Source organism: Eulemur rufifrons, chromosome 3 (genome assembly GCF_041146395.1).
Source record: "Eulemur rufifrons isolate Redbay chromosome 3, OSU_ERuf_1, whole genome shotgun sequence".
NCBI classification, from domain to species: Eukaryota; Metazoa; Chordata; class Mammalia; order Primates; family Lemuridae; genus Eulemur; species Eulemur rufifrons.
In genome coordinates this window covers 70,815,104-70,842,594 of record NC_090985.1, presented here as the reverse complement: position 1 = coordinate 70,842,594, position 27,491 = coordinate 70,815,104, and the positions used below count along the sequence as shown (strand labels likewise).

The 27,491-nt window shown below is 36.8% G+C and overlaps 1 protein-coding gene across 1 annotated transcript in view; it reads right to left on the bottom strand.

Annotated features, from left to right (window-relative positions):
• The window catches only part of CNGB3 (cyclic nucleotide gated channel subunit beta 3), a 137,367-nt gene that overhangs the window by 98,534 nt on the left and 11,342 nt on the right, over positions 1 to 27,491 (bottom strand). Inside the window, exon 3 of the mRNA XM_069466261.1 lies at positions 24,128 to 24,254. Within this exon, the coding sequence (XP_069322362.1) occupies positions 24,128 to 24,254 (127 nt within the window). The remainder of the gene's footprint in view (positions 1 to 24,127; positions 24,255 to 27,491) is intronic.

Genomic DNA, 27,491 nt, shown 5'->3' with positions numbered 1-27,491 from the left:
CTTTCAAGCTGGAACTGGGAATACAATTTCTCACAGATTAGTTCTATAGTTCTTTTCAGGCAGCACCGGTCTTAAGTAAATTATAATCTAAATTGAATTCTGTAGGCTACCTTGTCGTCTGTCATTTTGTTACAATGGAAAAATGCATTAGGAGTTTCAAACAACCAGTGACTTTTGAAACACCATTTTTTTTGAGGTGTCATCTGTATAAGCAAATGACAGGGAGGCAGTGGATCTCCTTCTGAATGAAAGTCACCAGAAACTTGGGGACTAGACCTGTGGCATTAGTAGCTACATTTAAGGAAAGATGGAGGCTAAAAATTGGATTTGGAATTAAAGTAACCGATATCCAAGCATTTAGAGCTGTCCACAGGCAGTAAACTCCTCCCCACAGCTCCCAGAAGGCATTTTTGAAGAAGCAAATTGTCTAGGAATTCTAATTATCTGCTGAAATCTTTTGCCAATATTTCACTTTGAGTGGAAGTCTCATATGTATTTCTGTTAGTGAGTAGGCAGCTTTCTCATTTCGCCAATTAAATCTAAGGTCTTGGGAAGTTTTCGTTTTCATCTTTTGAGTTTTGGTAAGCCCTTCATGTGTTCACCAGTCCAAGTTATACTATGGGCCAGTAAACTATTTAAATTTCCCAGAGTGAATAAACCTCAGGTGTGAGGAAAAGTAAAATGTGGTGGCAGATAGTCCTCCAAAAATGACCACACCCTCATCCCTGGAACCTGTGAACATGTTACATAGCAAAAGGAATTTAGCAGGTTACAGAGGTTAAAAAGGGAAGAATACCCTGGATTAGCTGGGTGGGCCCAATCTAATCACATAAGCCCTTAAAAGCAGAAGACCTTTCCTGAGTGCAAACAGGAGGGATGCTGCAGACAAAAAATTGTCAAATCCAAGTACCAAGAACAAGCCGGATATCAGGGACACAGCGGACAGGAGCATGAGGGTTCAGAGAGGAGTTGTTACCCGAGTTACAGCCTTCTGGGGTGGAGCTGCAGATGGTTTACACATAGAGCCAGAGCCTTTGGCCTCAGGTAGTCAGTCAGTAGGATGGTAAATTGCTGGACCTGCTACATTTGTATTTGCACCAATGCATGGAGTTGGTCCAAATGGTGCAGATTATAGGGAGATACAGGGTAGGAATAGTGGGTGATGCAGAACCAGATGCTGATCCGAAAAATCCAAGACAGAAAACTCTGTTGCTGCTGTTGTTACACCTGGCTAAGTTGTCACAAAGTCATCGATGAGGAAGACTTGCTAACTTTAGAACTTTCTTTATTGAGGCCCTGCACGGATGGTGAGCTAAGTATGGCAATTTAATTGCAGCTGCTTGTGTAAATCTCCTGTTAACAAACAGAACACAGTTCCTTTCATATTGTGGTTTGTATTCTTCAGTAAATCTTTAAAAAATAATCTTTAGAAAGTAGACAGTGAAGTGCTTTTTCAGGTCCTGTTAAAACTAAATGTACTACCTAAGGATAGATTGATGATTGAGTAGAGATTGCTGTACCTAAGGAGGCAGACTAGGCAAATGGCCCCTCTTCCCCTCAGATTAATGTCTGAACAAGGCCTATTTAAGTCTCCATGAACCATATGTTACATTTTCAGTTCCTTTCAAAACACATGTTGGTATAGTTTCAGCAAAACATTCATTACTTTAAAAAATATCCTGTGCTTCTAATTTTAAAAGCATGTGAGTAAATGCATTGCTCATTAGTGTGAGAAAAACACTGCATTGAGTTCCAAGTAGGTAAAAGTGCAATAGCCTTGAGAGCTCTTTCATGTGGCCACCATTTGTGTATTAATCCCGGGGAGAAGCAAAACCTTTCTTCAATTAGCTTTGCCCTGAATAGAAGGCTTGCTGTGTCCCATAGCCTGGTGCATTTGTTATGTGGACTGATGCCTACTGAAGTCCAGACTTAGACCATTGTTTTTCTTTCGAGTCTTAAATCATGTCCTAGACTCTGAAGGTGAACACCTAATGCAATCACCCCCTGATTATAGTGCTTTCTCCAAATCTGGTTATCATATGAGTCATTAGAATAATTGCAGTTGAAACCACCAATTGCAGAGAGGAAATTGAATGCATAACTTCTACTTCTTGTACTTGTGGAATCAGTTAAGGCATGAGGTTCAATTTTATTCTTGACCCCAAATAGCTTAAGAGTATATTAAATTGTGAATTTGCTATGAGCCATTGGAAAAAAACTTGGTGGTAGTTTGTGATAAAAATATCATAAAATCAGATGTGGAGCTTGATCAAAAATATTCATGGAAGATGTGCTGAGTTACTTAAGAGAAATTAACCTGACAATATTTTAAACTTAAGAATTTCAGAATAAAGTCACAAGTTTATGGGGAAAAATATTATCTTCCCTCTAAAATTATATAATTCAGCAATCTCACTCATTCATTAATTCAGCACTTGTTTATCATAGGCCTATTTATTATATGCCAGGAAGTCCTTTGGGAATTGAGAATAGAGAAATAAACATAACAAAGTCCTCCCGTCAAATATGTTACTTTCTAGTAAAGAAAGATAGACAATATAGACATTAAAAACATATAGAATACATCAGGTGATGATAAATGCTATGAAGAAAAACAAATCAGGGTAAGGGATATGGAGAGTGATAGATATTGCTGTGTCCTACAGAGTGGTCAGAGAAGGCCCCTCCAATAAAATGACATTTGAGCAGAGACTTTGAAAGGTGTGAGGAGGGAGGAAGTTATGCAGCTATCTGGGGAAGATTGTGCCAATGGGGCCAGCTCAATATAAGATAGTGAGAGTGGTGGGAGCTAAGTCAGGGAAGCAACAGGGACATTTAGGAGACTGAAGGCAGATAATGTTGGGCTATGTGGGCGTTGGTGAAGACTTCTGCTTTTACTCAGCAAGAGATGGGAAGCCACTGCTGAATCTGGAGGAGAAAGGGATGATTTGCACTTTCACAGGGTCATCCAGGCTACTCTGTTGAACATAGACCACAAGAGGGCAAAGAGTGGAAGGAAGCTCGGCAACCTGTAGGTTATTCAAAGCCATGGGAGAGACATGAACTAGGGTAGTAGCAGTGGAGGTCTGAGATATGATACAGGCTGAATCTATCTGAAAGGAACAGCCGACAGAATTCGCTATTGGATTGGCTGGACTGAAGGAAGGAACAGGGTGAATTTTTGGCCTCAGCAAAGAGAAGAATGAAGACGCTTTGTACTGAGATGGGGAAGATTATACGAGGAGAAGGTTTGGAAGAGGTAAGGGAAATTAAGAGTTGGTTTTGGACTTGTACATTTTGACACCAAAGTAGAGGTGTTAACTAGGCAATTGGTAATCCAACCTGGGGTTCTGGGGAGATATCCCAACTGAAGACATGAGTTTGGGAATCATCAGGGTGTCAGTGTTGCTTAAAGCTATGGGATTGGATAAAATCACCTACTAACAGAATGCAGATAGAGTAAAGAAGGGATCTGAGGATTATGCTGGGGCTCTTTAAAGTTTAAGTTGGGGAGGTGAAGAGGAGCCATCAGTGAACAGCAAGGAATGTCCGGTGAGGCAGGGCTTCAGTCAAAAAGAGTAGAGTCCAAATGAAGATGGCGTTTCCCCAAATGCTTAATGAAGATAGCGTTTCAAAGCAGGAGTGAGGGATCGACTGTGAGGAGCTGCTGACAGGTGGAAAAAAGCGGGACTGAAGCCTGGCTCTTGGACCTGAGCGTATTTTTGACTTTGGTAAAAGTGAGCAAGAGCCAATCAAAGCTTTCATAAAAGTAGATAAAAGCTGGTGGAATGAAGGAATAAAATCCTGGTTGAATCAGGTTCAAGAGAACATGGGAGAAGAAGTAGAAAAACTGAATAGAGGAAACTGGTTTGAAGAGATTTGCTGTGAAGGGGAATAGAGTAGTAAGGCAATAGCTAGCCACTCACATGGAGTCAAGGGAGGCATTTTGTTGCTATTATTGTTTAAATGTGGGAAATGCTACAAAGTGTTTATATGCTTATAGAAATGATTGAACCAAGAGGAAAAAAATTAGGTGTTGTAGGACAGAAAGGGAACAATTGCCATAGCAATGTCTGTGAGTAGGCAAGAGGGGATTAGCACAGCAATGAAGGAGTTGGCCTGAGACACAAGTGTGTTGAGTCCATTCTTTATAACAGAAGTAAAGGCTGATGACGTGGCACCGACACAGATATGTGCTACATTTGCCAGTGGAAGCAAGTGGAACTTTTCTTCTAACAGCTCCTATTTTGTCAACTTGTCCCCTTGTTGCTTTTGCTGTAGCATGGAGTAGCATGGTTGTTTCTCTACTGTCTGTCAGTGTTACAATAACCAGTGCTTGGCAAACTCAAACAGCCCTGTTTCTGTGAGCTGGCTGCCCACTGAAGGGCACTGGTGAACAGTTGCATACGAACAGTTGCAATGCTATGTATGAATCATTAGGCTAGGTAAAAGCAATTTACCCAGCTGATTGTTGGCTCATAAACAAGTTGCTAGAATATTACTTGTCTCAGCAGAATTAGGGTGAACATTTATTGATATAGAATTATTATCCATTTAAGCTTTCAGTTTTATGGTTTACCACACTGTGTAACAAACTGTCCAGATACTGTGGGATGCTGGAAAAGTACAAAAATAAATGAAAACATTACCATCCACATAAAAGAACTGTCAAGATATTTTATGGCTAGTGAAAACAGCCATATTTGAAAAAATTCCTACATTTAAAATGAGAACAATATTTAAGTCTAAAGCTATACTCATAAAATTTCTATCAGAAATTTAAAAAATGTGTAAGTTTATACCTTTGTGATTCCCCGTCTCGGAATATACTCGAATAAAGCACATAATGTTTTATTCACAAAGTGGTGACCTTCAACCGCATGTACTAAGTGCCAGACTCGTGCTAAACATTTGAGATAAAACGATCAGTCCCTCTGGCGATCGCCTCACTCTGGCAACTGAGTTATCTCCCACCCCTGTGCCTGCTGACTTGCGGGAACATTCAAGTCCCTTCCTCACTTGTAAAGGGGGGTAGAGTGTGGGTTGTGGTGCCTTACAAGCTGCCCTTCTCCACCCTGGCTCCCACAGATCAGCGTACTTTTAGGTTGCATATGGGGTTGCTTCTCTCAACTTCTCTGTGTGGCATTTGAGCTGCTTTTTGAAAACCTAGATGCTGTGAATCAATGCCTGAAATGTTCTCGTTCTAGGTGGACATCTGTTTTCTTTCTGAAATGACTCAACTCTTTTGTCTGCTACTGTCACCAGGTAGGGCGGTATCCCCTGCCCCTTACTCTCATTTCCACTCCTTTCATCTCCTCTTGTTCTTGTCTCCTGCTGATGCAGACCACTTTCCTCCTCCCCAGAGGACGAAGATACTAAGAAACACAGCAGTCATCCATCTATTCTTTCACAGCAGAGAGCTCCCATTTTACCTATTTTAACCAGGTCTTCTAGCCATTATGTTAAGTGAAATAAGACAAGCACAGAAAGACAAATCTCACATGTTCTTACTCGTATGTGGGAGCTAATTATTAGAAACAATAGATCTCATGGAGACAATGAATAGAATGTTGGTTACCAGAGCCTGGGAAGAGTAGTGGAGAAGGGGGATAAAATGGGGGTGATTAATGGGTACATCAGTCAATTAACTTTCCAATAGAATCAATCAAACCTCTTTTCTAGGGTCTTGCTATTGATTCATATTTGAACTATTCTGAGTGCAGTAAAGACGTTGGCTGCAAAAAAAAAAAAAAAGAAGGAAGTTGGCTACAAAAACATTCTCTTACCACAGAAGATGGCTTATTAAATAGCATCAGACAAAAAAAAAAATCTAAAATATAAATATCTAAAAAATACACAAACCTACAATATAAACCAAAAGTCTAAAGCAATATTTATAAAAATAAACTGGAAGGAAATGCAGTAAAGGTGATTAAAATGTAAAACCTATTCTTTTCATAGCTTTGATTCTATCCTCTATAATGGCTTTATATTGGGAAAAAATGTTAATGAATGCTTTTCCTGAAGACCACATCTCAGATTTCATAATGGAATTAGATTTTTTGACAGTGAACTTGCTTAGAGTTCATCTATTCTTTCAAGGCAGAGATGGCAAACTGGTGACCTATTGCTATGTTGTGTTTGGCCTATAGTTTGAAAGAATTTCAAATTATTTTGGTAGTATTTCAAAATATGGACATCTAGATATTGGACTTTTCCTGAAAAAATCAGATGATAGGGCATCACTGGACTCCCTCGCCATCTGGGAACTCTCAGCTAGATTGGCTCTTTTTGAAAGGAAGAATCTTTCAATGCACTCAAGTTCATCTCAGTATCCCCTTCTGACCTCCCGTCTCTTCTGTTATCAGCCTCCCTCTGTTGTCTTGATGTCCCCACTGTGCTTAATTTATGGATATTATCTGTCTGCCTCATAGAAATCTGAATTTGTATTCCACTCATGTAATTTTCAAAAACTTTCAATCAATCAGTCACTCAAACATCATATGGCTCCCCTCACTTTGCTAGGTACACAATAAGACTCAGTTTTTAAAAGTCATAAGTTAAATTCCATAGAACAATATAGAAGATGTCTAATTTCCTTCTTTCTATGCCAAAGGAAAGGAAATAGACACAGAAGTTCTGTTTGCTCTGGTTTTCTATGGCAACAGGCAACTGAGCTGTCATCTCTCCATGATAAATAGTGAAGAAATTAAGACAGTACCACAAACTGTGTCTGTAGACTGGTTCCTCTCTCAGGGTTACTACATATACTCATAAAATTTTTGTCTTTTGTCTGCTGACTCATGTCTAACCGCCTACCAGTAAAGGACTCTTGCTGTTTCTGATACTAGCCTGCTTCATCTTGGTACAGTGCATCTAATTTTTGGTGGTATTATTAATAACTTTTAAGGGTATAAAGCACAGATGGAGGCTCTAGCAGGTAATTCACCACAATATATATGACATATAATACATAGTATATGAATATTATATTAATACATATTATACATTATATAATATATTATAACATATACTTACATATGTACTACTACTAGTTATTTTTTTTGATGGACAGATTTCACTGTATTGAGTACCAGGACCACTGTTTTACTCCTGAGATTATATGATATATTGGTTTACTCTAGACTATTAATTAAAGTACACTGTGCTTCTGATATTTGATTTTGAAAAATGGAAAATGAAATAGTGGTAGTAACACATCACAAAGATATCAAGTTGATTAAGTCATTAACAATGTTAAAGTATCTTAATGCAAAACAAAATTTAAATGTCTGTTATCAATCTCAAATAAAATTATCAATCCTCAGAGAAAGCAGCAATGAGAATTTTCATATTTGGATATTTTTCTGATTCTTCCTTTTTTATTTTGCTTATGATTTGTTTTGTAATACAAAGTCTTTTTTGTATTTAGGTAGTAAGGTTTATTTAGTTTTTCTTTTATTTCTTCTGAATTTTGAATCTTAGGAGTTAATGTACATTTCCAGGTTATAGAAGAATTGGCACATTTTTTTCCTAGTACTTGTATGGTTTTACTATTTTACATTTAACTCTCTGGCTTACTGAGAATTTATAATGGTGTATTGTATGAGGGATAAATTCAATTTTAGTTTTTGCATACGACTATCTATTTACTCTAACACTGCTTATTTAAATCTGCCTTTTTCCTACTGATATTAGAGGCCAACCTTATAGTATATCACATTTTTGTATGCAATTAGATTTATTTCTGTATTCTCTATTCTGTTACATTAGGTCTAGAAGATTTTACAGTGTACCTAAAGTATAGTATATGGTTAAGTTTTTTATATGCTCTGTGTAAGCTTGAAACAACTGTGTATTCTTCAGGAACTGGATATAAGGGTTCTCTAAATGTCCTTTAGATGTAATTTGTTAATTTTGGTGTTCAAATATACTGCATCCTAAATGACTTTTTAATGCTTGATATATTCATAAACAGAGAGAAGTATTTTAAAATCATCTACACTAGGAGTGTAGAATTACTGATTTTATTTTGTAATTCATAGAATTGAATGCTCTCTCTCATCTATCTTCTTATAATATTAAAACCACATAATTTTAAAATATGGAAGCTAAATACTCTGTTTTAGTTAATTTAGTATTTTTCAAAGATATTTTAACATGTATGTTTAATTAAGAAATTCTGGAATTAATCAAATTCTTAATTCTTTTAGATGTCAATCATCCCTCTTTAGAGGGGAGATTTTAGTCCTATCATATTTTTAAAGATAGAATTTATTCTTGAGAGCAGTTTTACATTCACAGCAAAATTGAAAAGAAGGTACAGAGATTTCCCATATTCCTCTGTACCCACACGCATAACCTTCCCTACTATGAACATCCCCCAAAAGAGTGGTATATTTGTGACAACTGGTAAATCTACATTGACTCATCATTATTATCCAAATTCCATAGTTTACATTAGGGTTCACTCTTGGTGTTGTACATTCTATGAGTTTGGACAAATTTATAATGACATGTTATCTGCTGTAGTGTCATACTGAGTAGTTTTAATTGCCCTAAAAAATTCCCTTGTTCTGCCTATTCATCTCTCTCACCTCCCAATCCCAGGCAATGACTGTCTCCATTCACAGTTTTGCCTTTTCCAGATTAGCATACAGTTAGAATCATATGGTATGTAACCTTTTCAGATTGGCTTCTTTCACTTAGTCATACACATTTAAGTTTCCTCCATGTCTTCCATGGCTTGATTAGCTCATTTTTTTTGCACTGAATAATTAATATTCCATCATCTGGATGCACCTCAGTTTATTTATCCATTTACCTACTGAAAAACATTTTGGTTGCTTTCAAGTTTTGTCCATTATGAATAAAGCTGCTGTAAACATCTGTGTGCACATTTTTGTGTGGACGCAAGTTTTCACCTTTGGATAAATACCAAGGAGCATGATTACTGGATCATATGGTAAGAGTATGTTTACTTTTGTAAGAAACCACCAAACTGTCTTTCGAAGTGTCTGTACCATTTTGCATTCCCACCAGCAATGAATGAAAATTTCTCTTCCTCCAAATCTTTGCCAGCAATGTCAGTGTCACAGATTTGGGCCATTCTAACAGGTGCATTGTGGTATCTTGTTTTAATTTGCATTTATCTGATGACTTATGATGTAAAGCACCTTTTCATATGCTTATTAGCCATCTGTATATTTTTTGGTGAGGTATTTGTTAAGGTCTTTGGATGATTTTTAATTGGGTTTTTTGTTTACTTATTGTTGAGTTTTAAGAGTTCTTTGTATATTTTGGATACCAGTCCTTTATGAGATGTTTTGCAAATATTTTCCCCTAGTCTGTGGCTTGTTTTTTCATTCTCTTGACCACATCATTCACAGAGCAGAAATTTTTTATTTTAATGGAGTCCAGTGTATCAATTCTTTGTTTCATAGACTGTTTTTGGTTTTGCATCTAAAAAGTCATCACCAAATCCAAGATCATCTAGATTTTCTCCTATGTTATCTTCCCAGAGTTTTATTTTGTTTTACATAAATATTAACAAGTTAATTATGATTTCATGTTAATTTTTTAAAGGGTATAAGGCCTGTGTCTAGATTCACGTTTTTGCATGTGTATGTCTAGTTTTTCCAGCAACATTTGTTGAAAAGACTACCTTTTCTCTATTGTATTGCCTTTGTTCCATTGTCAAAGATAAGTTGACCATATTTTTGTTTTCCTATTTCTGGGCTCTCTCTTCTGTTCTGTTAAACTATTTGTTTGTTCTTTTATCAATACTCCACACTGTGTTGATTACTGTAGCTTTAGAGTGAGTCGTGAAGTCAGGTAGTGTCAGTCCTCCAACTTTGGTCTTCTCCTTCAATACTGTGTTGGCTATTCTGGGTCTTATGCCTATCCATATAAATCGATTGAACCATTTTTTTTTTTGATATCCACAAAATAACTTGCTGAGGTTTTGACTGGGATTGCATTAATCTATAGCATAAGTTGGGAAAACTGGTATCTTGACAATAGTCTTTCTGTATATGAACATAAATATTTTGTTTACATCTCATTTGGAACCCTCAGTTTAGATGTTATTGTAATTGTTTTACGGTGTCAATGTTTATTTTTATTGATCCCCATTCTTGTCATTTTCTTTGCTTATTTCATCTTGAATCTCTGTGCTGGATTGCCTATTTGCAATCAGTAACACTTCTTTCCCTTTTTATACTCTCCCATGCTATTGCAGTGGCCAGAGCACTGGAACCTTAGTCTTAAGAATCACTTGCCCCGAGGTCTGATTTACAGCCTACCAATGAGAGGCACATGTAGGAGCTTTGGAAGCTGAAAGAGAGGCACATGTCATTTTTCCTCTGGTAGGTGACAAGAGCGTACTTTCTCAGAGGCAGCAGCAGCTTCTTGAAATTTCTTAAGACTACATATACTAACGCCAGTCTCCACATTTAGAGTTAAGGGGTGATTGTGCCTTTGGCAACTACTTTTTGCACTTTCTTAATTTTGGGGTTGCAATCTCTGGCTCTGAAATTTGCTCTTCTAACCCTTATAACAATTTTCAAACTAATTAATTCCGTATATTTACTTACTGTTTGAAATATTGAGAGATAATTTCTTTTTTCCCGACTGAACCCCAACTAATCCAACTTAAGTCTTTTCTTCTCATATCATTTTTCTTTTCCTTGAGCTACTTATGTTAAAATTTTTCTAAACTCCCTTCATTTTTTGCTTGACTGAAAATGTTTGTATTTTACTGTCATATTTTAATAATAATTTTCCAGGTATAAAATTTCAGATTGACTATTATCTTCAAAATCTTGATAATGCCATTCTGCTGTCTGCTGGTTTTCATTCTTACTGTTGAGAAATAGGTACTATTATAGTTTGCTTCTCCTATTTTAGGTAATCTGTATTTTTTTCTCTGGCTAATTTAAAGATCTTATTTCTCTCTTTTGTACTTTTAAGTTTCACTAGAATATTTTTAGGATAAATTTATTTTATTTATGCTGATTTGCATTTATATGGCTAATCACTGCCTTTTATTAATTGTATTATCTCTTTGAATATTAGTTCTCCACTATTCCACTTATTATCATCTCTTGGAATTCTGACTATATGCATGTTGTGTCTTCTCATACTAGTCTCCATGCTTCTTAGTCTCTCTCACACACTCAGTCTCATTCTCTTATCTTTCATACTTTTCTTGTTTTCTTTTTGTCACTCTCCACTCCTCTCTCCCACACTTTTCATCTTTTTTCCTGTGGTGGAATTCTATGTAATTTCTTCAGCTCTATGATCCACTTTACTGACTCTTCAACTGTCTGATCTGTTGTCTAGAGCTCACTGACTTTCTAATTTTAGAGATTATATTTTATTTCTAGAAGTTCTGCTTAGTTCTTTTGCAAAAATAGCCCATCAATTTTTATAGTTTCATGTTCTTTTATCTTATTTTAAATCTTCTCTTTTAGGTCTTTAAGTATATTTTGTATGTTTATTTTATATCTTGTATCTGATAGCTTCATTATCTTCACATATTAAGCATGTGATTCTGTAGCTTGTTGTTTCTGTTGTCTTGTTTACAGTAATTTACTTCTTCATGTGTTTAGTAATTTGATTGTTCATGTTTATTGGAACTTTACCTGTGGGGATACTTTGAAGCCTGGTTTCAAAGTTTATTTTCTTCCAAATTATATTAGCTTTTGGCAGATATCTGGGCCCCCAAACTGAACCATTTGAAATATTTTCTTTTTAGATCGGGCTTTTTTTCAAGATATAAATGTCATAGGAATTCTGGTTCTAGACCTCTTTGAATATTGGTTTATGATTAAGAATTCCTAGAGGGGTAATTTTTTTCCTTTCCTTCCATTTACTTTCCTTTCCTGTTCTTCCCTTGCCCTTGCCAGCCCTTTCTTTCCCTTTCCTTCCTCTCTTGTTATCTTCCCTCATCTTGTCTCATCTCTCCTCTGCTCCTTTCCTTTCCTCTCCTTTCTCCCCTCTCAATTTTTTTTTCCCCACATAGAGCCAGAATAAAGACACACTATTCCCAGTGTTCCTTTCCGAGGGATAGTTTCTCTTCCAATGAGTTAACCTTGCCATCCTTGTTTTAAGGAGGACTCTCCAATCTATTCTTGTATCCACTTTAACCCCAGATGTTGTGTCACTGATGACATATTTTAACTCAAATCTAGGCCATAAAAGTTTGGAATAAATCCTCAAAGCAAACATCAGTTTTTGAAATTTTCTATCAATAGCCTTTATTTTCCACCAGCTTATTCATGCATTAAAAATATGATTTTATATTTTATCTAGTATTTTAATTTATATTCACCCTAAATAATTTCCTACAAATATTGAGTCTGCCATATTGCTAGAAATAGAAGTTAGCAATCATTATTAAAAAGGAATTGACAATCCGTTGTTCAAAGTGTTTGCAATGCTTAATTATAAAAATATTGCTTACCATAGAGTAAAATTTTAATTTGGGACTAAAAGTAATAGTGCATTGTTGTTATTATGCATCCCACAAAATTGGAAAGCATGTAGCGGGTTTCTTTCTTTTTTTTTTTTGCAAGCTTATAAATTATTGGAGTATAAATTGCATTTTATTTTTGTAAACTTGATAGCTGACATTCCTTTTCTATTTCAACTATAAAGTCACATATGGATTTTTAGCATCTTTACTGCAGTGATTCTTGCTTTTTCTAGCTACAAGACAATAAACGTCAGTGTTTATGAGTGGTGATAAGATTCTGAATTCTATTCTGCTCTCATTGTTCCTGCTGTGAAATGATTGCCTATTTTAAAACCACTCAAATAGAGACTGATTGCTATTATGAACAAAGAAGATTATTCATAGAAATAACCTTCCTCCTCAGTATTATGGGTAGCAATGGTGATGAAAAGCCATGTATTATACTGTAAAAGTCAGTCTTGCAGCACACCCCCATCACAGGCACTGAACATTTCACTCACTTGCTTGTTCATCATTTAACAACTTAACCTATCAGCCATTCAACTCTGTCTCCTTTTTCAGACACAGCTATTTGATGCTTCCGGCAAAACACATCTTTTTCTGCTTGCTATTCATTAGTGTCCATCAAAATATATTTTTATATATTAAAAAATAAGGATGTGCTAGATAGAATGCCAGAAACAGGCCCGTTTTCCTTGGTAATGAACAATGGGCCTTTACAGAGGTGAAGCCCCTGTCTTTCAGAAGCTAAATGATTCATCTGACAAAATAATGAATTGGTTGCTTTTTGGAGGGGGAAGATTTGCAAAAAAATTTTATTCCCTGGATGGACAATTTGGAAACATTTTGAAAGGACAAAGAAAGAAAGAAAGAAAAAAGCTAGTTTAATATTGAAAGGGCTCAGGAAATTTTACCCCAAAATATGACTCGTTGGTATAAAGAGTATTTTGAATTTTGAATTGTAGGCTCTTCAAAATAAAAAGGCATTGGAAGGGGATGTCCCTCTATCTGCATTAAACCAGACCGACCAATCAAAAGATCAAAGGGACAATTGACTTCCCTTCCTTTCCCTGTTATCTCAGTATATTGCAGGAAAAATGATCAAGAATGCAACCAGACCTGGCCCAAATCATTTAAATATAATACCTGTCTCTCAGGTTAATTTGATTTGCAAAGAGAATCTGTCTCCCCCGTCCATTTGTCCTCCCTAGCACCATTTGTCACCCTTAAACAGAATGACCTGCACTCCTCATTTCCCCTCCCCTCCAAAAAGACAGGTATAAAAATAGCTGAACTTCACTGGGATATTGAGTAATCTATGATTCTTCCCATGCACATGGTAAATAAACATTTCTCTTATTAATCTGCCTTAATTGTGAGTTGATCTTTCAGTGAACCTTTGGGGGGAAAGGGAAAGTTTCCCCCCTCAGCCCTACAGTTTGGTGTAGGCAGTAGGATCCCAAAGCCATTCCACTCTTCTGAAAGCCACAGTGAGGAGAACAGAGAGTCTGACCAGCTGGCAACATGGTAAAATACCTTACTTACCAGTCAGTCTCCCGGTTTTCCTCCCTCTGTGGGCTCCGATTGAGCAGAGGGTAAAAGATTACTGTCTTTTCCAAATTTAAGGCTAATGAGAGAAAAGGTTCTCGTGAATGACTAGTTTTGTGAGCGACTCTGGTATTGATATACTTTTTGGTACTTTGTGTTATGAGTATTCATATTGTTTGAGTCCCTTTTCTCTCAGAAATAGTCTTTTCTGTTCTTGTTCTTTCTTTTGTCATTGTCTTTCTGTGTTGTTTTTGTCATAAAGAGGGTTACCATAGGGTAGAACTTTGAGCCGGCCCTGTGGACTAGCCAGTCATAGGGTTCTGACTAGGGCATCAATTAAGACAAACTTTGCTGCAGGTTCCTGAAAAAAAAATATAACATTTCCCTATCATCTTGTTATTTATTTGTCCCTGAGCTTGTCTTATGACTAAGTGGGAATTCTCTCCTCAGTCTCCGCCATCTGGGGGGCATGTTTTTTTTCTTCGGGAACATGTCAGGTGGCCAATCTGGAAAAGCTGGGGGGTTAGAGACACGTAGGATTGTAAGCAGCACACCCTTTGTACCGAGCATGTCAAGCTCTAGGGGACGTCTTTGTCTTAAAATGTCCTACCCTTTTTGTTATTTTGTCTGTTTCTGTGAGTGAGTTTTTGGGAATCTTGGAAACTGCCTTCTCTGTGCCCTCTCCAGGCTAAACCTGGACAATCACTGCCTGGGTTTTCTACGAAGAGGCATAATGGATTGAGTCGCTTTCAGAATAAATATGCAATTGAGATTAATGGCCAAAAGATGTATCCTTTAAATTAAAAGACTTCTAAATTTTCTTAAAAATAAATATTAGAAATCTCTTATTTGAAATAATTGCCTTATTTGTATTAACAGAGAAATTAGATTAAGAGAAAGACACATAGTATTATGGCTAGCCTTAAAAATTCTTTTGACAAAATTGAAGAGCAAATATCTGATCTAAAACAAAGATGAAAAAAATCCCTTCAACCTTCAACCTGTGGAAATAATGGCATAGGCTAATTTGCCTGGTGGCCTAATAGTTAAAGGTCTGTGCTTCCACCCCAGTAGCCTAGGTTTGATTCTGGGGCAGGGAATGAGCCTGTTCTGGTTTGATGTTTGCATAACTTTCACCATTCATTGATTCTCTTCCCTTCCTTTCACAGCTTTTGCTTTCCTGTATTCTGTGGAGGCATATGGGGTCTCTAGATATTTACGTATAAATGATCAGCCAAAAAGCTGGGACCCTAGAAAATATGGCTGAACAAAAACTGTGAGTTATACCTTGTTTGTGGCTATCAAGGCTTTTCTTTCTTTGAGTTGCTTTTATGGCTTTTCTGGATCTTGTAAAAACTGTTATCCTCCTCTTTAAAAACACCTCTTGCTTCCTTGATTAAATTATAACCTTGGTTAAGGCTTACTGGTTTACTTAAAAGGATACTTTAGTTTAAAAGTTCAGAAGCAAAAATGTCAGCTGTATGGCTAAAATTTGCTGCACTCATCTTCACTCCTCCCTACTCCTTCCTCTGTGCCAATCATGGAGGTTGGGCCAATCAAAGGTGGCCAACTGTTCAAACTGTATTTCAAATGCTGAGCTGTAACCAATCCAGCTGTTTCTACACCTAACTTCCATTTTCTATACATCACTTTCTCTTTTCTGTCCGTGAATCTTCAACCACACTACAGCATTAGAGTCTCTCTGTAAAAGAGGGAATGGTTTGGAAAAAAAAAAGGCAAAAAGATTTCTGTCTTTTTGGAACTTCCCCCACTCTTCTGGCCTGCATCCCTGAGGCAGGTTAGGTCTTTTGATAAAACTCCCAGGTGGTGCCAGTCCCCCAGGTGGGTGGCTGGCTGAGTTCACAGGCTTTGTCTTTGGCAAAGATGGGGTGATTAGAATAGTTAACCACAGTAATTGCCTGAAGCTGAGAACCCTCCCTTTTAAAGCTCTGTATTTCTGCCTATGTTCGGGAAATTTGGGATTTTGAGACAAGAAGGTCTACCATATTTCCTCCTTTGCCTATAAAGTAAATGTCTTTTTCCTTCTTCCTCAAACCGCTTGTCCTCGTACTTCTGATTTGGCCTTGTGGACAAGTGGTCGAGTTTTCAGTAACATTTCTGAATCTGTTCTAGGTCAGCTGCCCAATTTGTGAATTGCTCTTTGCTCAATTAAACTCTGTTAAATTTAATTTTTATCAAAAGTGGGTTCCAAGGTAGCGCTCCCAGAGACCCCCAGGAGCACCGAAAGTCCACGGGATGTACCTGCTAGACCTGTTGACCTTTGCTGTCTCATTGCAACTGAGGTTTGTGGGTAAGTTCTTTCTCAGGTTCCAAAGTGCCACAGATTTGTGTTTTGAGCTCTCTGAGTTTGTTTGAGCAAATTTTTGATCCTAACTGGGTTCAGAAGTTGTGACAGAAACTGAACTAGGTCTGGGATCAGATTGGATCTGATAATTAATTAGCTTAGATCCAGTCAGAGGCCTCAACTGTAAATGGCAATACTACAGTGGGTGCAAACTCCAGCTTTCAGGAATTTGCAGAGATTTCTGTATTCTATCCTTTTGTTCCTTTTTCTTTTGTATTTGAGTATGGAAAAGTCACTGCTTAAGTTGACCATGGAGATCTGAGAGTGAAAGCCAAGATTCAAAGTAAAAATATGAAATAGCATCCTTAATTTCTGAAAAACTGAGTACTCTACTATGCCATACATGTCTAGGTAAAGTGTTAGGCCCTGGAAGTGACAAATGCTTACAGAAATGGCAAAATCTTACTAAAGGCAAAATTATTGCCTAGCTAGTAATTACTTAAAACAATAAAATAGGTAATTAAAAGATTGATAGTATGAAGAAAAATAATAATATTTAAGAGCCAGCAAATAAAAATTCTTTATCAGAGCTATTAGAACTCCTTCTGTCTGTATGTCTGTATGTCTGTGTGTCTATAGATGTCATGTGTTTGTGATATTTTACTACCAAATTATATAAAAGAGCTCTAACTAATTAGCTTTAAAAATAATAAGCACCTAAATCAAATATTTTATCAAGAAAATAGAAACTAACTCAAATGGTTTTTTAGTTCACATGACTTTAAGAATCAGTAAATGACCTCTGCTAAGTTTTCTTTTCAATTCTGTTATGCCCTGATTCAGAATTTCTCTTTCCATTCACCTTCAGAGGGAGATAGTTAACGTGGACCTGAACACTTCAGAGATATGTGAGTCTCCTTCAATATTCTCTCAAATTCTCTAGGCTGATTTAGACTCTATAGCCTTTACCCAGAGATCCACTCTTGTTCAGTACTTGTTCAGTATATTAATAATCTTTTACTCTGTAAATAAGATGCGCTTATAGACTCCCTTATTCTTTTAAGGACTCTAGCTGAATTGAAACCAGAAAGCCTCTAGGTCTAGACTCCAATGGATACAGACAGCTGTTACTTAGGACATGAGATATCTCAGGGCACTCAAAAACTTATCCCCAAATGCCTTTTGTTGCAGCCCTCACTAGAGCTTGCACATTGGCAAAAGGAAAAGCTGTCACTATTTATTCAGAATCCAAATATGCCTTTGGAGTCTGCCATGTAGTTGGCACAATTTGGAAATCTCGTGGTTCCTTAACTTCTGCTGGCACTCCTATTGCCAATGGACCTATAATATCAGATGGGTTGTATATTGGGCCAAACAGGGTCCCTGTGGCCCCTTTTCTTTTAACTTTTTGACTTGTACTTATCTCCTATCACATGGGACATATGTGAAAATGGGGGCTAATTAAGAAAAAAATATATATATAATTGGTACTGCCTGGGATCTATAATATCTCCGACCAAATTATTTCCCAATGCTCTATTTGTAAATCTTACCAAATCTCTGGAGGAAACTGGCCCCCAAAGGTCCAGACTGTCCCTTTTTGGCACTTGAAATTGACTTTATAGATTTACCTCCAGCTTTAGGCTTTAATTGTTTGGTTATTGTTTTCATGATTAGTGGATGGACTGAATGCCATCCAACTAGGTGTGCTGAGGCTACAAACAGTAGTAAACTAAGATTATTCCTCATTTTGGTATTCCTTTTTGGATTGAGTCAGATCAAGGGACTCATTTTACAGCAGAAATAAACCACTTGCTTGGAAAGGCTCTGGGGTGCTCATTAAAATTTCATATCCCCTGTCATCCCCAATCCTCAGGGCAAGTCTAGAAGTAAAAAGGACTTTGAGAAATATCTGTCAAGATACTGGATTTAAATGACCAGAAGCATTGCCTTTGGCCCTTATAAAAATCTGGAATGCTGCAATTAGAAGACATGGTTTAACCCCTTTTGAAATAGTGTTCTGTCACCCCTGCCCACTGACATGTGTAAGTCTTCTATTGCTGGACTGACTGAACACTATGGGGATATAAGTGAACAATTCAATATCATGACTAGCTGCATACAGACACTAACTGATATGCTTAGAGCTATCATTGACAAGTGAAAGGAGCATGGCCTCCACCAACTGAGAAGCCTTACCACTCTTCTTTTGACCAAGAGATCCTGTGTACATCAGAGTTTTTAGAAGAAGACACTGTCGTTTCACTGGGAAGGCCCTTATAAAGTACTGTTACCTGTGTACATTACCATAAAAACAAAAGAAAAATCCTCCTGGACTCACATGAGCCATGCCAAACTACATCAAGACAATCGGAGGACAACCCACTTTACAGGTGACCTGAAAGTAAGGATTTCCTGGGCCAGTTCCCAGGCCCCGCAGCAGACGTCTACATGAAGTAGACAGCTTTTTCCCAAGATCGCAGATTAAGAAAACCCATTTTTCATCCATAAATTCCTTTTTGTCTTTTAACCCCCCACAAATGGTCCTTTTTGGACACTTCTTTTAAGTCTTCCCTTTCAAGGATTGCACATTGGAAGCTGAGTGGAGATTGCTTCAATCCATCCCATTCTCCCTTTTATCTTCCACTATGACTCTTTCAAACTATGCCTTGGTCTTGCTAATCCTACGGTTTTCCCTGCAAATCAGGCACAGACCTGATGTCCCTTTACACCAGTTTTTCAAACCCTGGCCACACTAAGCACCTATTCCCAGGAATGGAAGACTGGTTTAATGGGGTGTGGGGAAATGTGCTTAGATTTGTTCTTTTCTATTTATTTAGTCTCATTCTAATCAATGTTCTTGTCTCCCTTTTCAGATCTCTTGTTACTACTACGCTACTAACCCAAGCTTGTTCTCTACAGCTACTGACTCAGTTTTTAATGTGTGAAACTTCTAGGGAAGTTCCGGACAGGGAGAATGGAGGAGCTCAGGAAGTTTCACCCCAAAATATGACTCCTTGGTATAAAGAGTATTTTGAATTACAGGCCCTTGGAAATAAAAAGGCATTGGAAGGGGCTGTCCCTCTAGCTGCATAAACCAGACTGACCCGATGAAAAGATCAAAGGGGCAATTGACTTTCCTTCCTCTCCCTGTTATCTCAGTATATTGTAGGAAAAAATGACCAAGAATGCAACCAGACTTGGCTCAAATCATTTAAATATAATACCTGTCCCTGAGTTTAATTTGATTTGCAAAGAGAATCATTTACAAGTCAATCTGTCTCCCCCATCCATTTGTCCTCCCAGCACCATCTGTCACCTCTAAACAGAATTACCTGTATTCCTCACCTCCCAAAAGACATGTATAAAAATATCTGCACTTCACTGGGGATATGGGGTAATTATTCTGTGATTCTCCTCATGTGAACAATAAATAAACATTTCTCACATTAATTGCCTTAATTGTGAGTTGATCTTTCAGCGAACTTTCAGGGGAAAGGGCAAGTTTCTCCTCACCTCTACAATATAAACAGATTTCAGTCAGAAATGTGGACATGAAATACTTGGATATCCTGAAAAAATCTCCTCCTGGGCTGACATGTATTTGAGATAACTATTATTATTGTGGGTAAAAAACCAGTGTTAGGCTGTATTTAGAATCTTATTAAGGGTTGGATTAAAATTTATATCTTTATAATATTAATGTAAACCTTACTCATTTGTTTTTGTATTTATATAATAAGTAAATAGACATAATATGCTTAAATACATACCCATATTCTTTTATTCTTACAAAACAATATTTGAGACAGATGCACAAGGAAACATTTTATAAACTGGATACTCAATTTTGTCTGTTTTGTGGCAGGATGAAGAAAATTATTGTCCTGTAGGTACAAAAGTGTAGAGGTTCTATGTTAAAGAGTTTTGGGTAAGGGTGGGTTCAGGGAGGCAAGGACATTGTGAAATGGTGAGAAGACACTTGAAAAGACAAAAAAAAGAAAAACCAGGACTGGTGCACTTTCAATTCCTTCATGTGCATGTGCATAATGGAGGTGGTGTGATGATTGATATTATGTGTCAACTTGACTGGAACACCAGGTGCCCAGATACTTGGCCAAATATTATTCTGGAAGTGTCTTTGAGGATGTTTGGACAATATTAACATTTGAATCAGTAGACTGAGTAGAGCAGATTGCCTTCCCTAGTGTGAATGGACCTCATCCAACCAGCTGAAGGCCTGCATAGAACAAAAAAGGCTGACCTTCTTGAGAGTAAGAGGATATTCCTTCCACCTGATCCTTTGACTTGGACATTGGTCTTCTTCTGACTTCACACTCAAACTGAAACATTTTCTCTTTTTGGGTCATGAGACTGCTGGCTTTTGGACTGAAACTTATACCACTGGCTCTCTTGGGTGTACAGTCTGCTGACTGCAGATCTTGGGACTTCTCAGTCTTCATAATTGTATGAGCCAATTCCTTATAATAAATTTATTTGTCTACATTTGTATATATCCTATTGGTTCTGTTTCTCTGGAGAACCCTAACTGATACAGATGGTAATCTCTATTCCTATGTTCCTCTTGGTGTGTCCACCTCTGTCCGTCTTCTAACCATGACAGAAATTAAAAGTGTAAACAATAATGTCACACTGCACTTCTCACACAGAGACAGCAAAATCCACAACATGCATCCTCCCCGATACCTATTGATCAGCCCAGACACATTAATCCCTATTTAGCCCAGGGCTTAGGCCAGAAGATAAGGTAAATGCACTTAGAATAGGAGACTGACTTTTAAATTTTATTAATAACCTAACTTTTTCAAAATTTAAAAAATTGAGGTGAGAACCAGTCACTCACACAGCATCTATATTTAGTTCCTGCAATCAATCAAATTCTTAATGTTTTTCTAGGAGAAAAAGCTTTTTAAAACCTGACCTTGCCCAAGGTTAAAGATGCTGATTTTTAATAACTGAAAATTCTAAAATGATCTTTACTCATTGAAAGTATTGTGGAATAACAATTTCAATAGAGAGTTGTTTTATCTTTGATTTTTCTAATGATGTATAAAAACTCTGTCTCTAGGATTCTAGATGTGGTACTGTTGATGTGCATGAGATCAAGACAGAAAGCTTCAGTAAGTCTCACATGGTATTGGAACATTAGGCTTCCCATGAATTTTAGCCAAAGGTGACAGTGGAATTTCTGGTGCTCCTTGCAAGTTTCTCCTTCAGTATAGCTAGTTTTCACCCAATTCACTGAGAAAAGGTGTGAATAACCATCTACTAATAATAACAAATTGGGTCTAATCAGCTATTTAAGCTAACTTGGGTCTAATCAGCTAGTAATAATGCTCAAGACACTTTGCTACTTATATTGCAGAAAGAGCTGTCAGGAAGGCATCAAAAAATGTTCTGGATTTAAGCACTTTTTGCTGGCTTAGGATAGTGACAGTGATTAAAAAAAACATGTAAGAAGAGGAATAAGGAATTGAGAGCTTTATAGCTTCATGTTTTTTCGTCATGATCTTTTTAATCTGCCACTGGCCATGTTTGCTCTTAGTAAGAGCTCTCGAGTTGAAATGGAAAGACTTGGGGAGCTGCTTGTGTCTTGCTCTCATCTCCTGAGGAAACTATACAGTTTTAAAAATCGAAATTCTGCAGAACAAACCCAATATGTTTGGATTCATCTATCAACTCATTTGTTAAATATTTATTGACTGTTTACCAGGTGCCAGACATTGAGCTCGGCAGTGGGGACACCAATCATCAACAAAAACAGACATAACCACTGTCATCATGAAGCACACAATTTAGAGGGTGAGACTGATGGACAATGAAATGAATTGCAACAGTGATAAATGTCACAAAAGAGATCTTATAATAGGGGCATATGACCTAGTTAGGAAGGTCAGGGAAGGCCCTCCAAAGGAAGCAATGTTCATACTGGTACCTGAAGAATGAATGAGAGTTAATTAGGCCATCAGGGGAGGAGAGAATAGAACACGCAGAGAAAGTAGTATGTGCAAAAGCCTGTGGCAGGAGCAAACATTACAAGTACAGGAGACAAATAGGACAGGTGTGACTGGAGCCGAGAGGTAGGAAGGTCAAGGAGCAATTGAGTGTTGGGAGAGGACAAAGTAAGAGCAGGTGGGAGACTGACAGGCAGGGCCTTATAGGTCATGTCAAGGAGTTGTGTATTTTTGAGCTATACTGATGGACTCACTTTCTGGGTAATATAATGGTTTCTATTTCCACATTTCAGAAGAGTAAATGTACCATATCTGAAATGGAGATGGGTTAAGAGACATTTATCCCCCAAAATATTAGTTATGGCTTTAACTTCAGTCCTTTGAAAATCTATCACTACCCATTATTACAAAAGTTAACTATATTAAAATTAATGCTATTAATAGAAAGAGAGATTAGTTCAAAAGTTTAGGCTGTTGACTAAATAAGAATGTATTGATGGGAAGGAAGAAAAAGTTTCCCTCAGGAATTCAAGTCTTTTGCAGTCTAATCTTAGTTGAACTGACCCTACCTGTTACTAGAGGCAAACTAATTAACCTTTCTTGCCTTCGTTGCTTTTCTGTGGAGTGAAGATAATGATGACCCATTAATAGGACTGAAAATCATTCTGTAAACACTAATAGTCATATAAATAATATAAATAATGACTCATCCCAGTGTATAATTCCAGTCTTTACCTTAGAATTTAAACATCTTCTCTTTGCCTACATAATGTCAGGTTTTATTTTTGTCAAAGAGCAGTGTGTGTGTGTGTGTGTGTGTGTGTGGTTGGGGGTGGGGTGTAGAAGTGAGCTTGTGTTTATTTTCATATATAGCCAAATTTGTGGTTATTGAAAAGACACTCTCTTCCTGATGCCTATTGTTCACTTAGCAGCAATACCGTGGGTCCCTAATCACAGTCACTCCTCTTGATGGCAGCTGGTTTAACATAGTGGGGGTGCCACTGGGAGAGAGAGGGGGTGAGGTAGGGTGGAGTGAGGTGGAGGAATAGGTACTTTTAACTTCTTTTTAGATGACAACTTTTCTTGTCTGTTAAAGAAGAAGAATACGCTTTTATTGTTTGATAAGCATATTGCAACTATATCAACTATAGTTAAGCAACTCAAATGGAATCAGCAGGCGCGTAGTACCATGCCAAGAAGTGGCAAAAGGAAGAGGCTCCTAGCTGGCTTTTATTATGGATTCACTGATTCATATTTAAATTACTATCTCTTTTGTAACATTTCCAATAATTTTATGGGAAGTATTTATAAAACTGTATTTCTTCAATGGCATAAAGATTCCCCATTTTCATAATTATCCTTGGTTACCATGCCACGTTTTCTTTACCAGCTGAAAGGAAATCATAATCGATCTTCTGGAACAATAAAATATTTACAGAATTGGAATAGCTATTTCTTTGTGAACTTGAAAAATTCTCATTTTTTTCTTTCGTTGAAAAAATTCATGTCTAGTAAATACATAGGCTGCTTACATGATGACACAATGACTCAGACGTATAACTATAATGTTTTAGTTGGTATGACTTGGCCTATAGCCAGGGGCTGCCTAGAGAACCCGGTTAGTGGCCATGCCTGGCGAATGAGGCACAATGAACTGGACAGAACCAATCTTTTAGTTCTGACCCAATTTCCTTGTGTTACATAGCTATTGTAGTTTTCTTGCCCTTTTGTTCAAATAAAGGAAGAATAGGTGTTTGAATTTTTTAAGTGCAGGCTGAACAGTATCTCTAACACATGTTATGTGTTTTCTACAATTCTTACCTGATTGGACCTTCTTCCTCAGTTCCTATTTCCTTCTGCTCTGGCATTGTTCTGGTTGGTTCTGCTGGATTTTGAGGGTTAGGGTTTGTGGTCGGATCTCTGAAGGAATTTTTCTCAGAAGTTTTATCTACAGAAAAGAAACAACGTACAGATAGAAGAATATATGCCATTTTTGAGACAGTTTTATTTGATAACATAAGCTATGAAGGTGCCGCTTGTTTTCCAGAATAGTCTTCTCAGGAATGCCTCCCCCAGGATTCCTTCTAAACAAAGTAGGACCTTGTACAGGAGGAGTTATCCTGTAGACACCTTCAGGCCAATGAAAATATACAGTCATGAGTTGCTTAACGACAGGGATATGTTCTGATACAGGGAATGTATCACTAGGCGATTTCATTGTATGAATATCATAGTTACACAAACCCAGGGCATCTAGCCTACTATACACTTAGGATAGATGGTATGGCCTATTGTCCCTAGACTACAAGTCTGTACACCATACTACTGTACTGAATACTGTAGACAATCGTAACACAGTGGTAAGTATTTGTGTATCTAACCATAGAAAAGATATTGTAAAAATACAGTATTATAATCTTATGGGATCACTGTTGTATGTGTGGTCCACTGTAGACTGAGACATTACTATGCAGCATGTGACTATACTTAAAGTTGGTGTATTATGTAATAAAAAGGTTACATGGGCTGGGCACAGTGGTTCATGCCTGTAATCCTACCACTTTGGGAGGCTGAGGTGGAAGAATAGCTTGAGTCCAGGAATCCGAGACCAGCCTGAGAAACATAACGAGACCCTGTCTCTATAAAAAATAAAAAAATTAGCTGAGTGCGGTGGCTCGCACCTGTAGTCCTAGCTACTTGGGAGACTGAGACAGGAGGATCACTTGAGCCCAGGAGTTGTAGGTTGCAGTGAGCTATGGTGACATCACTGCATTCAAGCCTGGGCAACAGAGAGAGGCCCTGTATCTAAAAAAACAAAAACAAAAACAAAAAAACAGTTTACGTGGTATATTTCTTTTTGATATTAGCAAAGCTAAGAATAAGAATTTGTCATTCAAAAGATGTTTTTGGTTTTCCTAAATATTCATAATTCATATTCATAATGGCTGAAATTAATGCATCATAAAATTCACAAAAATAAAATAGATGAAAATGATATGATTGACATTATTTTAGAACTTGCATTCTAATTTTTTTATTAAATCAATTTTTGGTTTTGGTTTGATTGCCTTTAGCTATGACATCTTTTCTGAAGAAACAACACAAACTAATATATAAAAATGCAATTTGCAATTCATATAGTTTAAATTGTAATTTACTCAGAGAATAATCAACTTACTGGTAAATATTTGGATTATAGACAAAGTTTTAATGAAAGTAAATTACTTAATATTAAAAGAAAATATAGGAATAGGAAAGAAAAAAATGAATAAAATTTAGTGGTTATTCATTATCCATAGTTTCTAATTTATTTTTAATTGGCTGTTCTGTGCTTAGAAAATGGAAATCAAGGCCCAAATCATTACTCTTATTTTATTGCAATCCATTATAATTTAAAAATTTAAGCAAACTTACTATTGAAAATTTGTATTTGCCAAAATGATAAAGCAAGGTGTGATCACTGTAAAAGTTTTCACCACACGAGACCTTTAATATGAAATTTTCTATGATGCATCTAAAAATTTTTCAAAGTACTAAACTTTTCAGGAACATGTTTCAGGAATAAAGGGAGTCATAAAATCGAGTCACTATTTACAGTTTTAAAAAGTCTTTGAATAAGAAAGTTTAAACCCCTGGATTTCCCAAGACTCTTTTCTTTATTATATATCTCCTATTTACATTTACTTTGGAATTACAGTATTTTTGGCTAGAAGATAGAAAACACAGTACTAATTATGTTTTCATTATGTTTAAATGAAAAAGAAAAGAAACCTTAAAGCCCCCAATTTCCTTGTGATACAAAGGAGCCTCAATATAATCACATCCTCGAAGTCTGTGCTCCAGGTGAAATATTGCTATGTGTATAGAATCTTGCTGAAAGCTGTGGGATAAAGGACTTTTTATATAGGCACATGTGGTACACTAATGAGTTCGTAGGTATCCAATAGATTTCGGACTAAAAAAAATAGCACTTTCAATATATCATTTTGTCCTAAGAGGCTTTTGATAAAAAGAGAGAAGAATCTGTTTTCCCTATATGTTTCGGTCAAGTCGTATTTTCCTATCATAGTGCTGTCTAAAAAAGTGGTGGCCTCATCCTTTTCTTATCTCCACAAACACTGGGATGATTACTATAAGGTATTTTAAAGTAAAGTTTTTAACCTCAGGCCATGATGTCTAGTGATTTTCTGGATTGAAATCTTGAGATTATATGTTGTATATATCTTTTATTCACAAGGATCTAGAGTTATTATGGGGCCCTCAAAGGAGTCTGACCTGGAAAAGTTTATGGATGATTGTGTTCATATATTTTTCTAGGAACACTTACCCTAAAAGAAAATTAGGATTGAAATAGAACATGAAATATAAGTTTTAAAATCTGAAAAAATAATCCTTTATATAAAACAAGCAGAATCTGTAAAACATTATTTCTTAAGAGCCTTTTATTGACTATTTCTTATAAAGCCACATCAGATACCTGCTCCATTGCTTATTCAAGCTACAGCCATATGCATTACATTTGCAGTATTACTTTTCTGTTTGTAACAATTAAATGACCGATTGCTTTGCAGTAGTTCTTTTCTTCAATTCTAACAAGGATATTTGTTTATCATCACAACATTTGGATTAAATTAACTCTAAGTAGATCTCATCACCCTACTAAGTCTTCCCTAGACATCATCAAGCCCTTCTAAAATGACACTGCCTCTGTTATAACAAGTCTAGGATATTTATAAATTAATTTCAGCCTAATTTGATTTGTGCATAAGCACTCAATTACAAAATAAATCCCTCATTAATAGTTTATTGATGAAGACAAGAAACCAGTTATTGCCTATTCTTGGATTCAAAGCAGAGCAACTAAAAAACCCATGAGAACTTACAACAAAAGATTCCCTGTCAACTATAGTTCAGTGTGGGTGTCTTTTTATCCATGCAGCATGTTATTTGTTTGTGGAAACAGATGGTCAGAGTGTTTGCATCATCCTCATCATGAAAGAAAAATCTGAAATCAAGGCAAATCTTGCTCTGGCATTTGGGTGAAGTTTTGTCAACTGCACGTTGTACTTTTTCCCAGCTTCACACATGGACGGCAAGATTCTCTCTTTCATAGCTGCCCAAATGAATAGCGTTAAGTCTCTCTGCCAACTGTGCTCTTTGCACGCTGTATAGCAATTGCCAGATC